The 22104-nt window shown below is 40.5% G+C and overlaps 1 protein-coding gene across 5 annotated transcripts in view; it reads left to right on the forward strand.

The window, feature by feature from the left end:
• The first annotated feature begins 14852 nt into the window (after nt 1-14852).
• The window catches only part of PLPP4 (phospholipid phosphatase 4), a 71932-nt gene continuing 64680 nt past the window's right edge, over nt 14853-22104 (forward strand). For 2 of the 5 annotated variants that reach the window (XM_026105534.2, XM_064514313.1), the window contains exon 1: nt 14853-15618. In XM_026105534.2, coding sequence (XP_025961319.1) covers nt 15517-15618 — 102 coding nt within the window. In that variant the 5' untranslated portion in view covers nt 14853-15516. Of the gene's footprint in view, nt 15619-20865; nt 20982-22104 lie in introns of all 5 variants that reach the window. The other 3 variants (XM_064514312.1, XM_026105532.2, XM_026105533.2) reach the window with 3 other exon arrangements.

Raw genomic sequence — 22104 nt, forward strand, 5'->3', positions numbered from 1 at the left:
AAATGGCAATAGTGGGATCTTGGGGGCTGAAATTAAGTCTTCTTTCTCTCTCACTCACTCATTCTGTCTACACGTATCATCATCATCTACACAAAGCTACAATCTTCTGAAGAAATACCTGATTTTTGGTGCCTCTGTTTTTTGGTTTTTTTAATCCAAGGCACTTTAAATGCCTGAATCAGGCACTTTAAACAAAAGTTATACACTCCAAACTAACGATACAGAACTATCAACAGGTTTTGTAAATCTTGGCCCCATACGTGTTCCATTCCTGTAAATCTCCAAGGTATGGCTGACTGCTCCCGGGGAACGAGCACGGGCTGCGCTCCCTGCTAGGGCCTGCTTTTGGGAGCGCAGCCCTCCGCAGTCTGCCGGCTGTGCCCACGACATGGGAGGCACAGTCTTTGCACTGCAGAGAGCACGCTTAGCTTTGCGTTCCTGTGTCTGATCACACGCTTTGCTTACGGATGGCACATTTCAGATTTCACGTATGTTGTGTAAACACTTCACTGTTGTTATTGGTGGATATTGTATGTTGCAGCAGTAATTCTTACAATTTAAAATGAAAATCATATCTTGAAAAGAAATCCTCAAAGAAATTTCCATTCGTGAAGCTTCCAGTGTTATTGCTCATCTTGCCTGAGGCCATTATAATAGCTTAATATTACTGAGACAGTGACAGGGAGGAGAGAGAAAAATCATCTCACTTTAAGGCAGACAATGAGCTGTCTCACTACAGCCCTCATGTATCTGTGTTGTTCTTTTCCTGTGTTCTGGGCCTATGAGCTGACATGCAGTAATTTTGATTCTCTCTACTGCCCTGAAATCTGCACACTGAGATGTGGTTTGTTCTAGTCTTCACTGTGCTCTCTGAAAAAAGTAGTCCTTTTACACAGAGAATTTTGACATTTTGAAATGTGTTCTTCCCTCTGCAGCAGACAAAAATCATCACTGTATTCTGAGGCAGTCTTCAAAAGCTGTCCCAGGCCTCCTAGATGTTGCTAGACATTGAATCCCTGATTCTCCACCTGAGGAGGCAGATAAGAAACTGAACTGGTAAATGGAAGACAACTGGGCAGATTCCCTCAGGATTTTGTCAGCCTTGCACTGTCTCTACAAGTGCTTTGATTTATTGAGATGGCAGATACTTGAAGAGAAACTCTTTAATCATAATTTTGCAGTCTCTGTAATTCTTCTAACCAGGCCAGCCTTCAGAACTGTCTGAAAGGAGTTTCCAACTATAACAAAAATGATGAAGCTATGTGAGGTGCACAATGAGAGTGCCTTTTTGGTGCTGCTCAGAATAAACTTTTGAGAACGACAAATTAAGGCTGGCAGTTTGATGGACATGAAAACAGACTGTGACACACATAAGCAGTTGGGCACATATTAAGAACTGTACATGTAAAGCTATCTGCATGCAAGCACAGTTCATCAAAGTATAAATAACAGACCTGATCCTTGGCTTCTCTGAATCAGCAAGTTCCACTGAAGTCAGTGGAGTCACACTGTTGTACCCTTAGTCTAATTTTTTTTCTCATGTGAATTACTGCAAGCTTACAAACAGTTTTTACTGTTGATTTTTCCCTGCTTTCTTGGCAGAGAATTTTGAAACACCTTGAAGTGTTTCCCACAAGTCCCAAAAGCTTTGAATGACCTGTTTCTGTGATTCTATGACTGCCCTAAGAAGGGCTACAGCAATTCCTCTCTCTTGACGGAAGTCCCTTTCTGAAGCGATACTAGAGGGAAAGTTCTGTCCAAAAGGAATGCAGGAAATAAATACATATCAGTACGTGCAGAAGTTTCATACCTGATGTCAATAAACAGACTGTTCCAATCCCTACAGATTTTTTGGCAAGAAGGGAGACTCACAAAGCTTCAGCCTCACTTTTCTGCTTTCTTGGCAATAGTTTAGCATCTCTCTGACTCTGTGGAAAGCTTGAAAGACATGGGAAACTTATAAGAACCTGTGGCTCCATCCACAGTTAGGAAACATGGATTTCTCCCTGGCAGAAACTTGTGCTGTGTACCTTTTTCCATCACGTGTCTGATGCAAAGATGTGTGCCTGTCTTGTGACCTACTGCTGGAGGACAAAACAGGAAGATTCAGCTCCCCCACTGAGACCTTTTGCACTGAAACCAGTGAACTGTTACTTTCTTTCCAAAACCCTGCTGTGTGTGACTTTTTGAAAGTGCATTGGATATAAGTTGAAACTGGGCTAATTTGGAGTACCAATGCTACAGTGTCTATCTAGACACTGCTGACGGAATAGCACAGTTCTCAGATTTTCAAAGAATCAGTGCTCCAGCTCAGCACTTTCCCCTCAAATTATTCCTGATAGACCAGTTACAAATTCCTCTTTCTGCCAGGTCTATAAGCTAATACAGCTGCAGAAAACTATTGCGCCCTCATTCATTGAGAGCAAAATGGTGAGCTAATATCCAGTGCTGATGACCTATGAATCTTAACAAGATAGTCTGATTTTCAAATCTAAAGTGAGTGTTTGGTACTTGCAGATGAAAAACTACACCTTTACAGGTAAAAAATGATTGTCTTTGTTCTACAGTAGTTTCTACACCTTCCCACTACTGTTTTCCCAGTTTACAGCAAACTGAGATTACGCTTTGATTATCAATCTAGCTGTATAAATTTAAGTATTAAGCCTAGTAAACATAGAATTTTAATGCCCTTCCCAAAGAGCCACTAATCAGATTATCACAATGCTAAAATACACATCATAAAATACACATCATAATACACAACAATAAATAAATAAGTGGAACATTGCCAGCACTTCAGAGACTGCTGAAGATTCACTGGTATGCCGATGAACAGCTTGTCAAACTGCAGCTGATGTCTTTTCATTAAAAAAAAAATCTATACCTCTGTACCACAGCCACTTACAAACACCACGAAATATTAACCTCATGGTAGATCCAGATGCTGCCTTTAAAAGCAAGTAAATAATGATCTAAAATATTGTTTTCTAGGCTAGGATCTAAAGCATCTAATACCCAAAGGAATGATGTGAATTTTCAGCCTGAACCTGTGGAGTAAAAAACCACTAAAACAAATCATGACCTGATTCCCTTGGTCAGAAGTGGTTTCCTCCACTATGCTGCTGAGCTCTTGGTTTGCTACTGTAAGTCTAAAGAACTTTTTCACTGCTTCTAGCAGGAGTTAGAGACATAGCATTTCAACTGCTGCTTACAGTTGCAGACAATCACAAAAGAGGACAAGTCATAGATACCATGGAAATAATGAGAAATTAAGGTGATGGTGATTTTTGGATTACATTGATGTTAGAATGATTTCATACCTTTGTACCACTGTAAATCTAGATTTCTCCTAATTCCAATTCTTGAGCATGAAAAGAATCACTCCTATTTACAGAAGAAAACTATGTTAATGATATTATTAAAACATCAGCTGGTAATTTATCTTCTTCCTCAGTCAAGGTGTATACTGCAGTCCAGTGAGTATGTTTTGATTCTCTGTAGCAATAAAATTGGACTGGGAAGAAGAATAACTCATTGAATGAGGAGGAAAAACTAAAAAGATTGGGTAAGAACAGGAAGAAAAGATAAAAATCAGAAGAGACAAGGACAAAAAGAATCAGGAAATCATAAAGGATGAAGATGTAAGGGTGACTGAACTTGTCACTTGACTCCAAGAATTCATTTATTCAGTTTATTTCATCCAAGTATAGGAAATTTGTATGAAATGCCAGTATCTAAAAAAACCTAGGTACAAATTTCAGGACTATTCAGGCAGAATGGGGATCCATAGTTTTGCAAGCACCTAAAAAGCTTTGATGTTTAATATTTTTATTATTATATTATTAGTATAGTTAGCCTTTTATTTTGATATATATATATAAATAGTGAATATTTCATGCCCAGTTTTTAGAAAATACTCTGTATCTGATACCAGCAGAATACAAGACAAGACAGCATGCGTTCTAATGCATAGTAAGTAAGGAAATTCCAAGACTGGAAGACAAAATGTGAAGACTGAGGATCCTGAGAAAGAACTCTTTCAAGAATATTCAAGTCTTTTAAGAATCTTAATAACTACAAAGTAGTATGGTGTGTTTATGTATTCTTTTTTGCTATATACAACACAATTCTGGAATAACTGATTACATATCACATTCATACATTATCTTTAACAACACTGGGGACCACAGAGGGATGTATATTCCAGTGAAATCTTTATGAATAGACATTTGAAGACATTGTTTTTTTCATATCTGTAAGCTTTCTGTAAAAGTAGCAATTCTCTCTCTTTTTTCATATTATTGTTTTAAATAAAAATTTCAGTATGAAAGGGAAAAAAATCCATCTCAGAATAGTCAGTAAAGTCAACCTAATGGAAGAAAAACAGAGTGTTATTGCTAATGCAGGAGTTCTCCAGTGTGTCTAATCAAATGCATTTCCAAAGAATATGCTAAAGCATTTTAGATATTGTATATCTTCACAACTTTACAGTGCCAGCCCAGTGAAAGAACCTCTAACTTAACTCTGATAAGTACCTACTGCTCTCTTGTACCCCAGTTCCAACAAAGTTTGGTTAGATATTCCCTCTAGAACAAAATTAAAGTATAAAACTTGTCAAGCCTTCCACTAAAAGCCTTGGGAAGTTTAACAGAAAGTCTCTTGTATTCCTGGGCTGAATTGTTCTCAAAGATATTCTGTTCTACTTTGCTCACAAGGACTAAATGTTCAGAGTAATATTAGGTTCTTTCCTCAAACTCAGCAATAAGTAGCTAATGAGTGTTATTCCTGTGGTACAACACTAATTATGATAAATGCACAGGACTGATTTTGATGAATACAGAATTCTGTAGGAGTCTCCCAATTTCATTTAATTTTAATTGATTTACTTTCCAAAACTGTATAATTTGTGGTTGAATCTACAATAGGATCCTTTTCTATGTACTTGTGTAGCAGAAAGAGATCTCTTTACCAATAATAGATTTCAGTACAATATTTTCACATAGCAGTATTGGAATAGCATAATTTTAAACAGCTTTCTCCCTACCATCAAACAGAATATAAGCTTAATCTCTAAAACTAGTTGACTAAAATCTGTCTGCAGCTGTAGAAAGTAAAACATGTATGAAGTGATTTTGCTCTAGTTTGCTCATTTATTCTTTATTTACAAACCAGTACATAAAATTTCATAATAGTTTTAAAAAGCCAAGTAAATATTTAATATTTGCCTTAGGCTTTCCCAGGAAAAAAAAATTGTCCAGCAACAGAATTGCTTATTTCTACTACGAGGAGACACAGTTGTCTCATGAAATGAAACCTCAATATTGATTATGTACCCAGAGTGGCCAGCACCCACGTTGCTATAGCCTACGATAGTACCAAGCTCGGTGGTGCCATTTACAATTAAATCAGCTGCCTATCATTCTACCTCATCATTATCCACAACAGGTACTACTTTTTCTTTGTGCACAGCAATCGATTTCTGGCTTACCTATAAAGGTGCATTTAGATTTGCCAAATCATGTAGTTGCTGATGCCCAAAACTATAGAATTATTATATAAATGGTGTACACTTCCCCTGCTAGGGAACAGTAATGCCTGTTGATCAAATTGGCTAATAATTCTACCTTGCAATTCAGTCTGCTTAATGTTGTAAGTTGGGTTCAACCACTGTGATTAATAGACAGCCTTCACTTTGAGGAACTACAGCAAAATTAGCAGTAGTACACACACACACACACACACTCTCTCTCTCTCTCTCTCTCTCTCTCTCTCTCTCTCTCTCTCTCTCTCTCTCTCCCTCCCCCCCCCAACCCCCCCAGCTCAGCCTACTTAAAAAGGTGCTGCTTTTTAAAATGTGGATAACACAGAAGGCAAAGAAAAAGAAGTAAAATAGTAAGGCTTGTACAACACTCCTTGGATAAAAATAAGCATCAATGTCTCTAAGGCTTTCCCAGGTTACCTTGCAGGAAATCATGAAATTTTCAATACATTTTCTAGGCATCTAAAAGGTAATATCCCTTGATCCCCACCCTGTCCTTCCTCTGCTTGTCTCCTGGCAAAATATATCCTTTATAATATATTTTAGAAATGATAGAAATTAAAACACATATCTTCACTTCACGGAAATCTACACCTTGCAATATGGTCCAAAGAGCAGTGACTTCTGTATTTAAACAAGCATATAAATTTGCATTTAAACAAGCATATAAATTATTATTAAGTGAGTGCTATGAAGCAGGAATTCCAGGGTTCAAGCTGGGGAACTCTGGGACAAGTTTTTGTCACCTCAGTCACAAGCTATGTGTAGCATAAACTGTTCAAATTGATACTAAATTGGATTGGAAATTGATACTAAATCAGGATGTTTCTGCCCTCCTCTGACCTGCGCTATATATGAGAAAACATTGTCAGTATGTCCCAATTAGCCATGGCAATAACAGCACCTTTCCCACTTCTGCAGTTTCTGACTGCACAGCTCAGTGTACAGTAAGGTAAGACTTAGATGTGAGGAAGAGGTAAATTGCTTCTTTTGCTGCAATGTGGGTGAATGTACCAGATCTCGCAACATCACAGATTTTAAAGAGAAATGAGGTCTCTGGTTAGTGTTTCCTAGTCCTTGGTTTAGAAATCCCATTTGCAGTAGTTCACTGCTACAAGTTAAAAAGTGCTGCTACTATCATCTGGCAGAAAAGCCTCTTTTTCCTCCTACGTATCACTGCCATGATCACTGGTTGAGGAAGCCCGCATGGGGAATGGCAATAAAGCGCGAGCTCTTCCGGGACCCCCCGCCGACGCATTGCTTTGGCGCTCTCGGGTACCGCCGCAGTGAGCACAGTGACTAGCGCACAGCAGTCTTCCACACCGGGAACGCAGCTCCCGCTGCGGCCAAGTGCGCTCGCACCGAGTCGGATTCCTAAGGCTATGCAACAAATGGGGAGCTTAAAGGGGAAAGCAGTGTCCGAAGCTGTACTAACACGTGACTCCTGATTTTCTTCCTTCAGCTGATATAGCTGAAAAAAAGCTGAGTAAGGATCTAAGCAGTTACTGGATCTCATCTTATTTTGTTGCTCCTGGAGCTATTTCTAGTAAAATTGGGATAAAAAAAAAATCCTGCTCTGAACAGCTTCAATATTTTGCCTTCCTTATTACACAAAAATCAGATGAAATAGCTACTAGTTATAAAAAATTCAAGTGAAACATGAACAAATGGTCCTTTATTGTTGCTGAGTACTAAGCAACCAGCCCATATTTAGACTTCTGAGAGTTTATATTTTGCAACTTCTATCCAGTCCAAGAAGTGGCCATTTTATTTACTCATGTTATTTGTGCTTTCTTTTCCATTTAGCTCTTGTATCTAATTGTTCTGTTTCACTGAGTTCCCTTCTGGGTCAAGAGTCATTTGAAGTGACTGTGGCAACTGTTGGCACGTTTATACTGCTGTTAAAATAATAATAAAAAAAGTAGTTACACAATAACTTCATTGAAGTCAATGAGGCCAATCTTGGAATAAGATGTTACTTATAACTAAAGATAGCAGAAATCCACTTTAAGTCACAGTCTCCTACTAAATACAGCACAAGAATACTATATATTGCAAATGTTATACATTTGAATTTATCACAGATTTATTACGGGAGCATTAATGCTTTTACCAACTGTAATCCCACAACAAAATACACCAGATAATGAGTACTAAACTTCAGTGCTGCAGACACCAATTCGTTCATTAATAAGTACATAAAAATATTAATGTATTACTATATTAATGTATTAATATATTATGAATTTCACTGTTTAGACCTAGCAAATTTCACTGTGATGCTTATTATTAGGTGCAACAGTGTGCAGGCTGAAAATACATCTCGTAGGCAAGTAATCCAAAAAGTCCAGCTATAAATAACCTATCCTGCAAAGGCTAAGCCATAGTTTGGTAGACACATTCCACCGAAGACAGCTGCAGTGGCGTGCTGAGGGCTCGCTGCCTTGGCAGGGGAGGCAGAGTCTGCCCGTGCCCTGTGGCAGCAGCGCACACTGCAGTGCGGTTGTGGGCCACAAGATGGCTCCAAGCACGTACCTCAAGCCTAATAAATTTTCAGACTACATTTGACACAGTTTTATTAAATGGCAGCTACTGAAGTACACCGATATTTTAATGTTTAGAAGAACTGTTTAATTAGGCACAATCACGAGCCAATTGTAGACACCTGCATAGTAACTAAATGGATATGTTAACAATTTGGTTTTATAACTGTTTAGATATGATATCCAAGGCAATTAAGATGGGCATGATGACATCAAGCTGATTGAGGTTTGTAATTCCTTTGAGGTTGCTTCTCTGACTTTTTCACTCGTTAGAGTACCAACTTCAGAGAGAAATCATCTGCAATATACAGGGAACAGCAGACATTTCCCCTGATAGCAGGATCATTCCGGCTACTATGTGCATCCGTGTGGACATGTACACAACAGGTAAAACATTTTCAGTCTTAACTGGCTTCCTTAAAAAACCCACCATGACTTTGGAGTTACTCTGATGCCAAATCTACAGCCGAGGGCTGTGCACTGCATCTGGGGATGCAGCACAGCTCCAGCTCTCCGAAGATTAGCAGTGGTATTTCATGTGCCTCTAATGGCAAGAACTCTTATTTTAATGTCTCCTTGTGAGGTGGTTGTAGGCTTAAAACTAGATTACAGGCTGTCTTTTCATTGACATATGCAAATTTCAGAATCCTTTGTACACTGTGACATTTGTCCTATACTAGGCAAGGATTACTGTTAAGCCCTAGAAAGCATTTGTTGGTGAAAATTAAACCTTTACATCTGATACAAGATTAATTTACCAAAATTAGCAAGATGACTTGTGTGTAATAGACAAAAACTCCTGAATTAAACCATTTAAACTATTTTGGGCTGGTGATGTTCTACAATTCCACAAGAAGTCTTACCAATTCAGAAAGCTAAAATCCTTGACTGACATAAACTGTGAAAAGACAGTTTAAAGTTCCAGTTCTTGGCTGCCACTGCCCCCGAATAGAGCTTGCATGTACTTCAGTCTTGATTGCCCCCAAAGCCAATTAGCACAAAGCAGAGTTACATCAGGGTGACTTTGTGAGTATGCTTAGGGAATCTGGATATATGGTGTGCAGAACACAGGAAGAAAAAATGAGAGCTTTTCCCCATGGTGAACTGGTTTTAATTAGTCAAGCAGCCATGAAGAAGAATAACAGAAGCAGTAAAATTCATAACCCCCTGCCCCAACATAAATAAAGACAGCACATGAAAAGCTCTAAAATACACTTTTGTTTCCCTGTTTGAAAGAATAAATGGATTTTTTTAATGTATTGTAATTGCTGTAGAATATGAAGCTACCCAACTCTCAAGCTAGGCTTGATTTTAGTAATTATTTGACCTACTGTTTTTGCTTAATCATCTGGTTGTCTATTGACTTAAGCAACTGGAAACTGCACATTTTGTTCATCTGGACAGTTCTTAGTGTCTGATTTGTATGAATTTGAAGCCATGTCAGTTTTTATGTCAAATAATGAAATTAACCCCAAAATGAAACTTGACTGGCAAACTGCACCTGATTTTGCATCAGAACTATGAACATTTGACAAAATTGTCAAGTTTTACTCAACATTACTTAAATCATTCTTAAACATACAGAATTATTTGATGTCTTTGGGTTGGGGTGAGACTCTTGTCTGGTTTCAAGGCTCATTCCAAACTCCTTTCATAGGTTTACAAAGGTATAATGCTCTTGTCTTATTTGTTCCATGAAGAACCTACATCACTTACAGGTAGCAGTAGATTTGAGTTATATAATAAGACCTATCTGTGCAAGATATTATTATATGCTGGAGGCATAATTCTTCCTTTCTGAAAGGAAAGGCTCTTTTTGAAAGTATAGTTCCTGCTGACTTCAACAGGAGCAGGCCTCCTGTGAGGAAACATAAAGAAAGTTTTCTGTTCTCAGTCTCATATACTTATTATATACAATGTAATTGTAACCAGTGATTTAATGGATTCAACAAGGAGGCATTTATTCAATAAAAAGTCTCAGTAAAGTTACAAAAGGTACAAAAGATGGTGTTTGGCCCATAGTATCATCATTTCGGGTATTCTAATCACATTTCTCTGTAAGGTATCTTAAAATTCTAGGTCTGGCTTTTCCCTTTACTGTGTAATCTTAGATCTCAGGGAATCACAATCTCAGTGGCAATACCTGCACATGGCTACATACGATGGCTCTTTTTCCCTCTTACTTAACACGGGTCATAAGTATTTGTGTACATCTGACTCACCTGAAGTAGTACAAACCTGTTACATAATCCTTCTCTACACAACCAGTTAAAGCATTCTGTAGATGTGTTTTCTACCACACAAATTTACAACAAAAAATATAGGCTAGTTGTTTCTGCAATGAATTCTAGCAATTAAGAAATGACTTAAGCAGGTTTAAGAGTTTCCCATGAGGTACTGATACATATGCATAGACATTTATTCAGAAACAAATTATGTGCCTATTCCAAATTTCTTGTTCTTTTCAGTCCTCATAATTTCATTTTAGGTTAAGTAATGTAAAATAGTGAATGACAGACAGAAGAGAGCCATGGAACTACACGATTCTGGAGAAAATTCTGATGAGAAAAAGATAAAAACCTGTAGCTCTTGTCCATTGATTTATATGAACTGGTAACACTGGTTCACCTTAAAGGAAGAGTTTCACATGGCTAATAATGTCATCTCAGAATCCGTGAGACTGACACAGGTATACATGTATACAAAGCTCTCTGGTTTTTGTTTGGTATTCAGGCACAAAAAGGGGCTGTTTGAACAGGATGAAGTACAAGTGTACTTGTGTCTTCAGGTTCTTTACTGCCTACAGTTCCAAGCCCTGAGCAGAGCTACATCTGTCTTATATCCCTCTTGCCCATAGGGACAACAGTTCTAGTACATTAGTTGAGTAGCAGAGGGAAGTTTATACTGTCATTGCCAATCTGCTACCTCATTTGGATAGAAAGCTGACTGTACATATATGCCTTCTAAACCCATGAGTAAGGTATGCTCATAGTGCAATCCAATCACGGCCGCATCATTCACTGGATTCTCCCAACCTAAAAGTCTGAGAAAACCATTGCATAAGAAATAGGCTTGTTTCACTGCGCAGAGGGGACACAGGCTTGCAAGTGCTGACCCTCAAGTATGCACATAGAAAACCTGGACTTCTGAGAAGTGCCTACGTCCATGTATTTCTTCTTTTGGAAAAAAAAAGTGAAGAAACTTAAAATAGAGGAGATGGTGCATTTTGATATTTTTTTCAATCAATAGGCACACATTTGGGTTCTATATAACTATTCTATTTGAAATTTACTTTAACTTCTAATATCATAATTTGCTTTGTGCTATTTTATACCAATTATAGCAAAGTATTTGTATTTATATCCATAGATCAGACACTAACACTATGCACTGAAAGAACAAAAAAGAAAAATATAGCCTCTGTCTCAGAAAGCTTAAAAACAGATTGAAGAGATTGAATTACTTTAAATGACTCACAAAAGAGCAAATACAAAGTAATTGTATTAATCACATTGTATTTACTCATAAGTATTAAAGAGAAGGGAAGAGGGAGAGAAAGGAAAGGCAAAGGGAAGGGGGAAGAGAAGAAGGAAAGCATACATGACAGAAGGCTTCTCAATTAGCAGACAATTCTGGAAGAATCTTACATTTTCTTGTCCTTTACTTTTAATTTGAGTTTGGGTTACTCAACCAGGAATCCAGAAGATGAAGAACACTGATTTGATTCTGGCTTGGGACACAGTGGTACAGAGCAAACACAGTTATACAATTGTAAAGTTTAGCTGTGAACATATGACAATATTATGGACAAGGAATAATAAATATATGATAGAAGATAGTGAAATATATGTTGAATACATATTGGGCATAAATCCTAGGCCCTAGCCACAGGCCTATCCGCCCATGAAAACTCCACGGACATAAAAGGTTCCACAACTTACAAGTCCTAAGAATGAGGCAGACAGCAATATTTCTAGTGAGTTTTTTGTCCTTCAGATTCCAGAAGAGTAACAAGCCCTCAGGAAATGGTCAGAAAAACAACTTCTGCAGTATCAGTTGTTACTATTCCTTCAGTTTCTGTCATTTCCCTTCTGCTGCAAGTTTATTATTTTCCATGGCTTTTTACCCGCTTTGGTGCAAAATCAGTCTTTTTAAAACTCAGTTTACCGTGAGCTGCAAGACTTTGCCCTTAGGCAGGCCATTAGGCACTCATGCATCCTGCTACATTGACAAAGAGCTGTAACCTACAGCAAAGGGGTGATGACAAAACAATAGAGGGACAGTATCAGTTATGCAGCTGTTTCTGCCTGTGAACATCTGTTCATAGACTAGAAGTAGGCTGCAGGTGGCTGATATAAGTGCACAGTTGAGAAAAGGATGCAAGAAACTTCCTCCTTTCTGCTCCCAAGCTGGAGTCAGTGCAAGTAGAGACTCTAGATTTCCTGAGAGAAAACTATTTCATAGCTGCCTCCAGAAGAGTGCGATCAGCTCTCTTTTGTTCACAGTGACACTTAAGAAAATGGGATAGCATTAAGAGCACCTGCTGCACCTACTGTAGGGGTAGCATGAACTGCAAGCTGGGGAGTTCCCAGGGTCATTGTGGTTTGCTCTGAGAATCTGCTGCAGTGCACCAATTCTGCACTGCTCCCACTGCAGGGTTCTAGCTTAATGCCACAATGCAGCCTTAAATCTATTCCCTGCCAGTTACCTCTATATCTCATTTACTTGGTTTAAAAAGTCAAAACAAGTTTTGTTCAGCTGCTAGCTGCAAGCTCAGACTGGTTTCAAAAAAAATCAATCTGGGGTATTAATGCTTCATAAATCACCAACAGCTAATACCTGATACACACTAGAGAACCAGAACACTGCAAGCAGATAGCTACAGCAGGACACATTTTATTTCATTTTAAATCTATAACTAGTATTATTTGTTAGCTCTGCTGCTAAGAGTTAAATGATTTCAAACAATAATATGGACCAGAGAAGAAAATCCCCTCTTCTGTACCAGGATAGCAAGCATATAGCAAAGCCTGAGAAGCTACAGAATCCAGAGGCTAAGGCAACAGACAGTTGAAGAGAGACTTTCAATTCCAATACAAAGATGAAAAGAGCAAAAGATGCATGATAAATACTATATACATGGCGTCTAGACGCTCAAGCAGGGCAAATGCCGCTTACCCATTTCTGTCACCTGTCACCTCCACAGCCTGTGTGGAATTGGTAACTTCAGTACAGACTGCCAATATCATCTGCAGCTCTTAGTTCATATGACTGGCTTGATTCACACAAACTATTGTGTTGACTGGCTATTCCCATAAGTAATAAATATTCACGAAAACAAAGATTTTTCTTGAGCACACCTAGCTACAATGTACATACACATTCACTAGTCACTTGGGGCAGAGGCTAGAGAAGATAAAAAGATTTGACAGTAGAAGACAAACCAATTGAGAATTTTAAAAGGAAGGAGACACGTCCTCTAGCAGCAAGAACAGCTTGAATACACTGATTTCACAATTTAGCTTTATGTTTCCTGAACCAGAATCACATTTATTTTTAAATGAAGAATGTAAAGAATAGACCAAGCTCCATCTTGAAAATCAGTGAAACGACATATACAGGAGGCAGATCTCGTTTAAGTAACAGTAGCATTTTAAGTGCTCTCTCCAAATGCCAGTCACACACTTGTGTTTCCTGAGCATCAGTCACTCCTTGCAACAAATCTAGCACTCATGTAGTTAGCTGGAGCAAACAGCCCATATTGTTTAGATGATGTTAGTAGGGAAGCTTGTGCCTCTCTGTTCTTCCACAAGCACGGTCAATAAAAGTTTTACTACATGGTAGCTGATTCAGAGTTCAAAGCCTTCATCTGATATAGAGTGGATATATTAAGCAGATAGGTTTAAACCTCTCTAGCATTAATTCTCCACCAATAATCATGCAGATATACCAAAGTAAGTTGGTTCCCTAATGCACGACTGATGGGTTGCTTTGTAACTGTGTGCACTAACAGCTATGAACACTTTCCTGAAGAACATGCCTTCGCAGGGCAGTAGAGAGCAGATAATTAAATTAGATTTAAATATGAATTAGTTTGCTGTATTTAGTGATTTAGGATTAAATTTATCTTACAATTAAAATGATCAGAACTCAATCTCTCCCATGCGGAGTTAAATGAACTCTCTGCAGAACTAGGCTAAGGCAATTTAAGGCTTACAGTGGCTCAGAGGTTGCCACTGCGAAGAATGGAAAAGGGTTCAGGTGGATTGGAGGAGTTGCAGGGGAAAACCAAGGCCATGGTTGTTTTGCCACCTCTGTCTCATCCCAGCAATCTTCAGCCCTGCATAACCACCTCTTCCACCTATTTACAGAGCTGGACCTGGCTCTATGAACGGACATGGATTCAAAACAGCCATTTAGGCAATAATCTTGCATACTGACCAAGTGGAGCAGGAATGACATACTGGGGTATTTGCATTAGCAATAAGAAGTATGGTTCAAAAAGACATGAATGTCTAAGTGAGTGGAAAGCCTGTAATCTGTATCTGATATACTGCAGAAACCATTCAAACACTGTTAATCCTTTATGCAAAGATTACAAAGATTACATACAGATTACGGCTCCAAGCTCAGTGGCAGCACGGGCTGTCTGGCGTGTAATTGCCCGTTGCACAAACTACCGGCAGTTAAAGCCCTTACGAGCAACCACTATATCTTTGCCTAGTGCTGCCGCTTCCTCCCGCTCCCTCCTCCCCGCCTTGCTTGGCTCCATCTTTTCGGGAGCGCCGTCCTTCGTTACGGACCACACACGAACACGGCAACGCCGGCCTGCCCTCATCGGAGCTGCACCGCGCTGGGGCTTGGAAGTCGGCAGGCTGCTGCGCCCTGAGGAGCTCCCCGGGGCCAGCGGCAGCTCTTGGCGCTGCCGGGCGACGGGCTGATTTCCTCCTCGCTGGCGGGGGTGGCGCGGGGCGGTAGCTGAGGCAGAAGCAGCGCTCCCCACGTCCGCAGGGCCCCGCAGCGCCCGCGGCTCCCTCCAGTGCCGGCCGGGGCACGAGCCCGCGGCCGCCCGGGCTCTCCGCAGCGCCGGCGGGGGCCGAGGCGCGGAGCCGCCCCGCGGCGGGCGGGCGGGCGGGAGTGGAAATCCCCAGGATCCCCTGGCCCCGCGCGGGGAGCCGCCGCGCCGGGCACCGAGAGCCGCCCCCGCGCCGGCAGCCGCGTCGGCGGGGCGGCCCGCGCCGCTCCCCGCCCAGCCCGGCCCGGCCCGGCCCGGCGTGCGGCGGGGGCAGCCGCGCAGGCGGGGGCGGGGGGGATGGCGCGGCCCGGGCCGCACCTCCCGGGGCTCTGCGCGGCGGCCGCCTTCCCTCGGGGCCGGCGGGCGGCGTGAGGCGGCCGAGCCGCCCCGGGGGCCCCCGCCCGCCCTGGGCGCGGGGAATGAGAGGCGGCGCCGCGGGGCTGCCGGAGCCCGCCGGGACCCACCATGCGGGAGCTGGCGATCGAGATCGGCATACGGGTCCTGCTCTTCGGGGTCTTCGTGTGAGTGCCGCGCCGGGAGCGGGCGGGGGAGGGAAACTTCTGCCGGGGCGCTGCCGCCAGCCGCCTCCGAAACTGTCTCAACTTTCCGTCGCCGCCCGCCGCCGGGCTCGGCCCCGCTTCCCCTCTGGCGCCCGAGTCCGCCCTCGCCCCCCGGCCGCGGTGCCGGGCTGCGGGAAGAGCGGTGGGGCGAGCGCCCCTCGGGCCGGGGCGGCGGGGTGTCTGTGTGTGTGTGTGTGGGGGGGGGGTCACCCCGCGGGGCGAGCGCCCCTCGGGCCGGGGCAGACGGCGGGGGAAGCGTCTCCCCTCAGCTCCCTTAGTCGTTGACGGCGCTGCCTCCCTTGCCCCGTCCGGGGGGCGCGGTGGGGTGAGGAGGGTGTCCCCTCCTTGCCCCGGGTGTGTTTTTTTTCTTTTTTTTCCTTCCCCTTCCACCCTCCCGGGGCTTGGGTCGCTCCGGGAGCGCGGGGACACTGGGGATTTGTCCTGGGATACTGGGGATTTGTCGAGGACCTGCGGGATTTTTTTTTGTCGGAGAAACTACTGTTTGTAAGAGAAACGTGCAAAATATCTAGCTGCTTTTTTTTTGTTCTTCTTTCCCCGTTTGGATGATTGTTTTTTTAATACGAGGTCTGACCTGCCCAGGCTGTGAATGCAACTGAAGAGCTGGCTGGCAGCACGCAGGACCTGCGGCGAGCGCGGGGCGCTCCGGGGCAGGCGCTCGCGGTGGCAGAGCCTCAGCGCGGGTGCTGGCAGCGGGGCAAGGGCGGCAGGGGGAATATGAAATATAGCGTATTGTAGCTGGCCTTGGAAAGCATATGCACACACTGGTATGTAAGAAGAAAAGCGATGAAAATCTGATTTCTTTAGATGCTGAAAGAAGTACAGCCATCACTGCAGGCACACTCTTCTTCGCTTCTTTACCAGGAAGCAGTTGCACCTTAATTTGCTCTGTATACCTCAGGGAGACTGCATCCGTCTTTTTCTTTTTGACACTTTTCTTTCTCTATGAATTTGAACAAGGAAAAGTTCTGTTCTACATAAGTTTGCATTTCAGTTTCTTAATACTTAAAGATGAATATTCTCAATCTTTGTGATTCCTCTAAAGTATTATAGATCAGATTCTTTGATCAAATATGAATTGCTGCCACTGTATACTTGCTTTCCTACTTAGCAGTGATTGTGTTTGTTACAGGTGCCTGCAGTGATAGTCTAGGGTGTCTATTAAGTTGTGATACTGCGTTACAAGTAGTAGTATCGGAATGCTTTGATTTGATTTCTGTCTGAACCTCTCATGGCTAATGAATTATTTGCCCAATTTCCTGATACTTGAGTTTTTCCTCGGAGCGCATTTCTCTTGAATATTGATGCAAATCTTTTATGAAAAATGCAATGTTGGGTAAAAGTGTCATCTTCATTTTAGGATAGACTTTCACACCTTCAAAAACCTGTAAGGTACCTTTGATACCTTTCTACTAAGTTGCATCTTATTTTGAAAGTAGTCCTGTTCTTTTTCACAGAACTCTTTTCTAGGATAATGGAAAAATAGCCTGAGCAAGACCTCAGAATCTGGTGTTACATCAAAACCTTGCCCTCCATTATGATTGCAGGTGTAATTCATCACTTACACCACCAAGAAGAGATCTTTTTAATATAGCTTTTTTCCCCACAGGATAGAAATCATGCCTATTTATATTATAAGTAGTAATTTTTAGGGTATGCTTGCCATCAGTCTCCCATTTCCTCTCTAGAAGATTCTGTGATTTTTTGCTACTTACTTTATGCAATAGTTCTGAAATTAACTGAAAGCCTTGGGTGGCTAAAGGAAATGCTTTCAGTAGAGTCACCATAATGCCAAAAGGCAAATGACTAAGCAAGCAATTTTCACATTTTAATGTGGCTCAGCTCCTGCCTTCTTGGAATTCTGGGGAATAATTCCAACATTATAATAGGTCATTTAGAGCATTCATTGACAGTATAGAGATCATGATATCTAAAAGTACCAAATATATAGCATTCTCAATTCACACACAGGTAGGTATTTAGTTTCTTGAAGACTTGCACTTTATCTGTTTGTAAGGATTACAAGAATGTAATCTCTAGGTAGACCGAAAGAATGATTTTTATATTTAGATAACCTCACACCTAAGCACTTTTTTGCTTTTGAAATAGTATTCAGTATTTTTCTCCAATTTTCCTAAGAGGTACTTACTCATTTTTTGAAACGTTGTTATGTTATAGAGGTTTATGTATTAGTTGTGCTTTCTGGGGTTCTGTGGACAGTGAGAGCCTCCATTTTTAAGGAGCTATGAGATTATTGAAGTGTCTTTTGAAGGATGATTATTTACTGGTGAATTGGTAAGCCCTGGAATCAGAATCTAGGCAGCAGCAATATAAGCTCTGCTGCAGAAGCTGTTTCTAGGAATGAAAAGGCAGTGTGGTTCCCCTCCCCCTTGGAAGGGCATGCCATTAACACCAATGATTTGAAGCTAGGTCTGAAGTCTTCTCTGTTGAGATGCCAACTGTGGCATAGATAGTGGTCTGCTAGGAACTGGATTGAAGGAAGTTACTTAATTCTGCAAAGATGGTGATGACTCTGGGTCACTACCAACGTTTACAGTATTGGAAGTCTGACCTTGAAGAGAATGGTTCCATAGCTCATTGCCAGTCAGATGAACCATCTGTGCCTCCCAGATGTCTTTTTAGCTTCCTCCTACTGATTAATATAACTGAGAGTAATATACATATTTTGTACCTTAAGATGCATATTCTATGTTGTAGTTTTGGTTGGTGATAAATGTCATTTCATAAAAATGGAAGTGTGAAAACATATGTCGATGATTGTTGAAATTGACTGTATTGCCAATTTGAATGTATTCTACAGCAACAACCACCTTCTCTGTACTTTGGCTCTGGCAACTTTCTTCTTTCCCCAGTGGTCATAATTATGAGCTTTAATCATTCCACTGAAGGGAAAAACCTATACTTTTAATTTTTTTTAAGTCCTCCTTTGTCACGCAAATGTAGAGTGTTACAAATTATGCATGTTTTTGATGGTCGCATATTGGTTTGGATGAATAATACTTCAACAGACTTTAAATAACAATAATGAGATACTCTGTTCTTAGCAATTGCTAAGTGTTGAGTTAGCAATTAAAGATAGGTTTAGGTATTGAAATTAAGCAACTCAAGCTTTTGTGTATTTACAAGGATCAAGTGCTGAAGGTTATTTTAGCTCTCAGGATTTACTGCTATTGAAGGAAAGATTAGTTAGGGGAAATTTATTTGAAGACCTACAGCTGTCTGAAATTCAGAAGCACTAATTAAAAAACTGGTTGTAGTGAAAAACATATTTGATGCTCACTTTACTGAAAGGGTGAATAGTTATTCTTTGAATACCTTTAGCAAAACAGCCCTGGAGCCATGAGTTGCAGACTGTAGGCAGGATAGTGGTATTTTTGTTCTGCTGTACAGTTTTTCCCAGTTGCTTAAGATTAACAAAATCATCTTCATTTTCAAAATATTCAGCCTTATGCATTTTGACAAGGCCGAACTGATCATAATGAAAATAGTGGCATCCTACTTACTAGGCAAAGACACTTCTGACTGTATAATTTGACCAGTTATATGCTTTAAGTGAAGACATTTTATGTACCGTTATACAGTGTCAAATAGCTCTACAGTTAAACCTTAGCTTTAACTAAGAATCGATTCTCATTTCATTTTTTTGTTTTAGTTTGCTAGATACTTTATTAAAAGCTATCTGTGCATACTGAAGCGGATTTTCAAAAGTGAGATCTTGCATGTAAGGTCTCAGAAGTAGAAAGGGTTTATTGTTTAATGCAACAGTTGTGAGCATGTACTTTAACAGAAAAAAAAACAAATAGAGGAATGATTGGACTAGGATCTTGCATGTCTGTTTCCTTCATTTTACAGTTATTTCTATGACTTGCAGCATTTTATGATGCCTGATTGATGTTAAACAAAATTGGTCTTTCATCTGCTCCATGTGGATAGTGGCATTTATTGATTATGGAATGCTTGATGCATCACAACTGTTTTGACTGAATTGTTTTTATTAGGTTAAGGCAACTGTAGAAAGATTTCTGAGCAGGTCTGGTCTTCTACTTGGGAATGATGATGTCCTTAAAATGCTGTTCTTCCTCTGTCCCAAAAAGGAGATACATTGAGTGGTAGTTCTGAGTGTGCCTGTAATTGCCAGTAGAAATGCCCTAGTTAGCTAGTAAAATACATGCTGTTCTGCTTTAGATACGTCCTGCAAAGAAAACTTTTTCAGCTGTTTTGGATGTTTTAGAAGGTCGCAGCATTGTCTTAGTAGGAAGATAGAAGAATTGGTGTGCATTGTGGTATATTTAGTAAGATGACTTTTAGTGTCAACAACATATCCCCGATGTTTGTGGAGCTGTCTAATTGATTAAAAAGACAGTCTTTCAAGGATTGCTTCATCAAACCTTGAGCTCGTCAGTGAGTGTGATGTGACTAAAATATAAATGTCATTCAGGGTAGTTGGATATCTTCCCTACAGCACAGTCTCATTAATAGCCTCCCTTGGGGATAAATGTTTATCTGCAGGCCTCTATACATATATACATTACACACATAAGTGTACAGTCTTAACTAATATTGACATCTTTCATGTGGGTGCATGGTATAAGTAAATACAGGCTGAGTCTGTGCAAGTTAGATGTCTTATAAATTTTCAGTAGTAAGATTTTAATCTAATTATGAATGGAATGATTTAGGCTGGAAACAGCTTTCTGTAGTAGCATTCTTTGTAACGGATGGTCCTCTTCTGGATATTCTGAATATTAGTTGCCTTCTTAAGTGATATTATGTATTGTCTTGTTAACACAGAAAATCAATTAGCTGAGGCCATTCCAGAATGCTGCAGTTCTAATTTTCTCCTTCCCACAGTTTGTGTTCTCCCCCTCTGTGTCATACCTGTTGAGTTTTGGAGGCTAGACTGTTGAGTTGAGAATGATGAGCAGTCAGAGATCCCTAGGTAGTCTAAGTAAAACAGTACTGAGAAGAAAACACTGATCTGAGACATTGAGTTCCTGACTCTGACACATACTTTCTGCCAAACTGCAAAAATCAGTTGGACCAAGATTTCAAAGAACATTTAAAGTTTAGTTTCTGTAGCTGAGCTTTTCAAAGGGAAGTTGGTATTTGGGCACCTGAATGTCTTGTCCTTTTTTTTTATTTCTTATTTTTATTTTTTTTATTTTCTAGACTTGAGAATCCTGTAACTCTGCCTGACTTTGTTCTGGAACCAGATTTTGACTTTTGATCTTAAAAGCCTCGGACTTAATTTCTCCGTACTGTAATTTCCTGTCTTCAAAGGGAGGGTAATAAATCTTTTTCCCACTCGTTGTTCATTCAAATGGTAAATTCTTTGTAGCAAGGTACGTGGACAATAGTCAGGTCCACTGAAAATTGAACTTGGTTGGAGTTTTCAGTGTTAGTTTCACAAAAAATAATGATAACAAGTAGTGGGAACATCAAAATAGTTGATTACTAACCCTTTTAAAAGTAGGTACTGTATTGTAAACAAGATCATTCTTAAGTGAGGAAAAGATTTAGCTTAGTAGCCCTGTTCGAAGCCTAGTTCACTGAGTGGGGTTAATGCACAGTTCTGGAAATAACCTGCTACACAGAAGACTTTCTTGCATCTCTGCTTCTTAGGAGCTGAAAGTGTACATCAGAGGTTGCATATTGAGCTCCAGAGGCAAGCAACAGACTTGTTCCAGGGCTTGTCAGAGTCTGTTACACTTTTGAAGTGCTGAAAGACTTAGAATGCCATATTGCTGCTGGAACTTGCTGATTGCAGCTGATCTATCACAATGTAACCTGAACGTTAACTTTGCTCAGTTCTGTCTCCTTGAGAGGTTACTGTAAAAACAAAAGGCCATAAATACGTATTATACCTAGTGTAATATGAAGTGCACAATAAAATGACTGTATGCCCGTCCTAGTATCTATGAAATATCACCACGCTAGTAGAGACGCTCAGTAAAGTACTTGCAGTTCCACTGAGCTGAAGCTTCTGTTTTCATTGTTTTCATATTTTATTTAGTAAAACTAGGGTAGGCTTTTACTGACTTTTATAAACTTGTTCAGGAAAAGGCCCTTTTTTTTCCCACAGACTTTTGTATGTGCAGAAGATAGCCTTTTCTATAGAGTATTGTATCAGTGGTTTTAGATTGTGAACTAAATTTCATTTCATTTGTCTTCCCTGAATTCCAGAGAGAAGAGGATTTAATGGCATGGATTCTATTTGTCCCATTAATAGGGTAGGATTTACAGTTGATTTCCATAGCTGAACTCCCAGGTGAATCCATGCTAAAGGGGATATTTTTGCAAATACCAAAGCATCTGCTCCATCTTTGTGAGGAGTACATGATCACTCTGTGATCATTGGATCTTATTTGCTTATTGACTTTGGCACTGTGGATTTATTTTCTCTCAGCC

The sequence above is a fragment of the Dromaius novaehollandiae genome, chromosome 6 (genome assembly GCF_036370855.1).
Source record: "Dromaius novaehollandiae isolate bDroNov1 chromosome 6, bDroNov1.hap1, whole genome shotgun sequence".
In the NCBI taxonomy this organism is placed as follows: Eukaryota; Metazoa; Chordata; class Aves; order Casuariiformes; family Dromaiidae; genus Dromaius; species Dromaius novaehollandiae.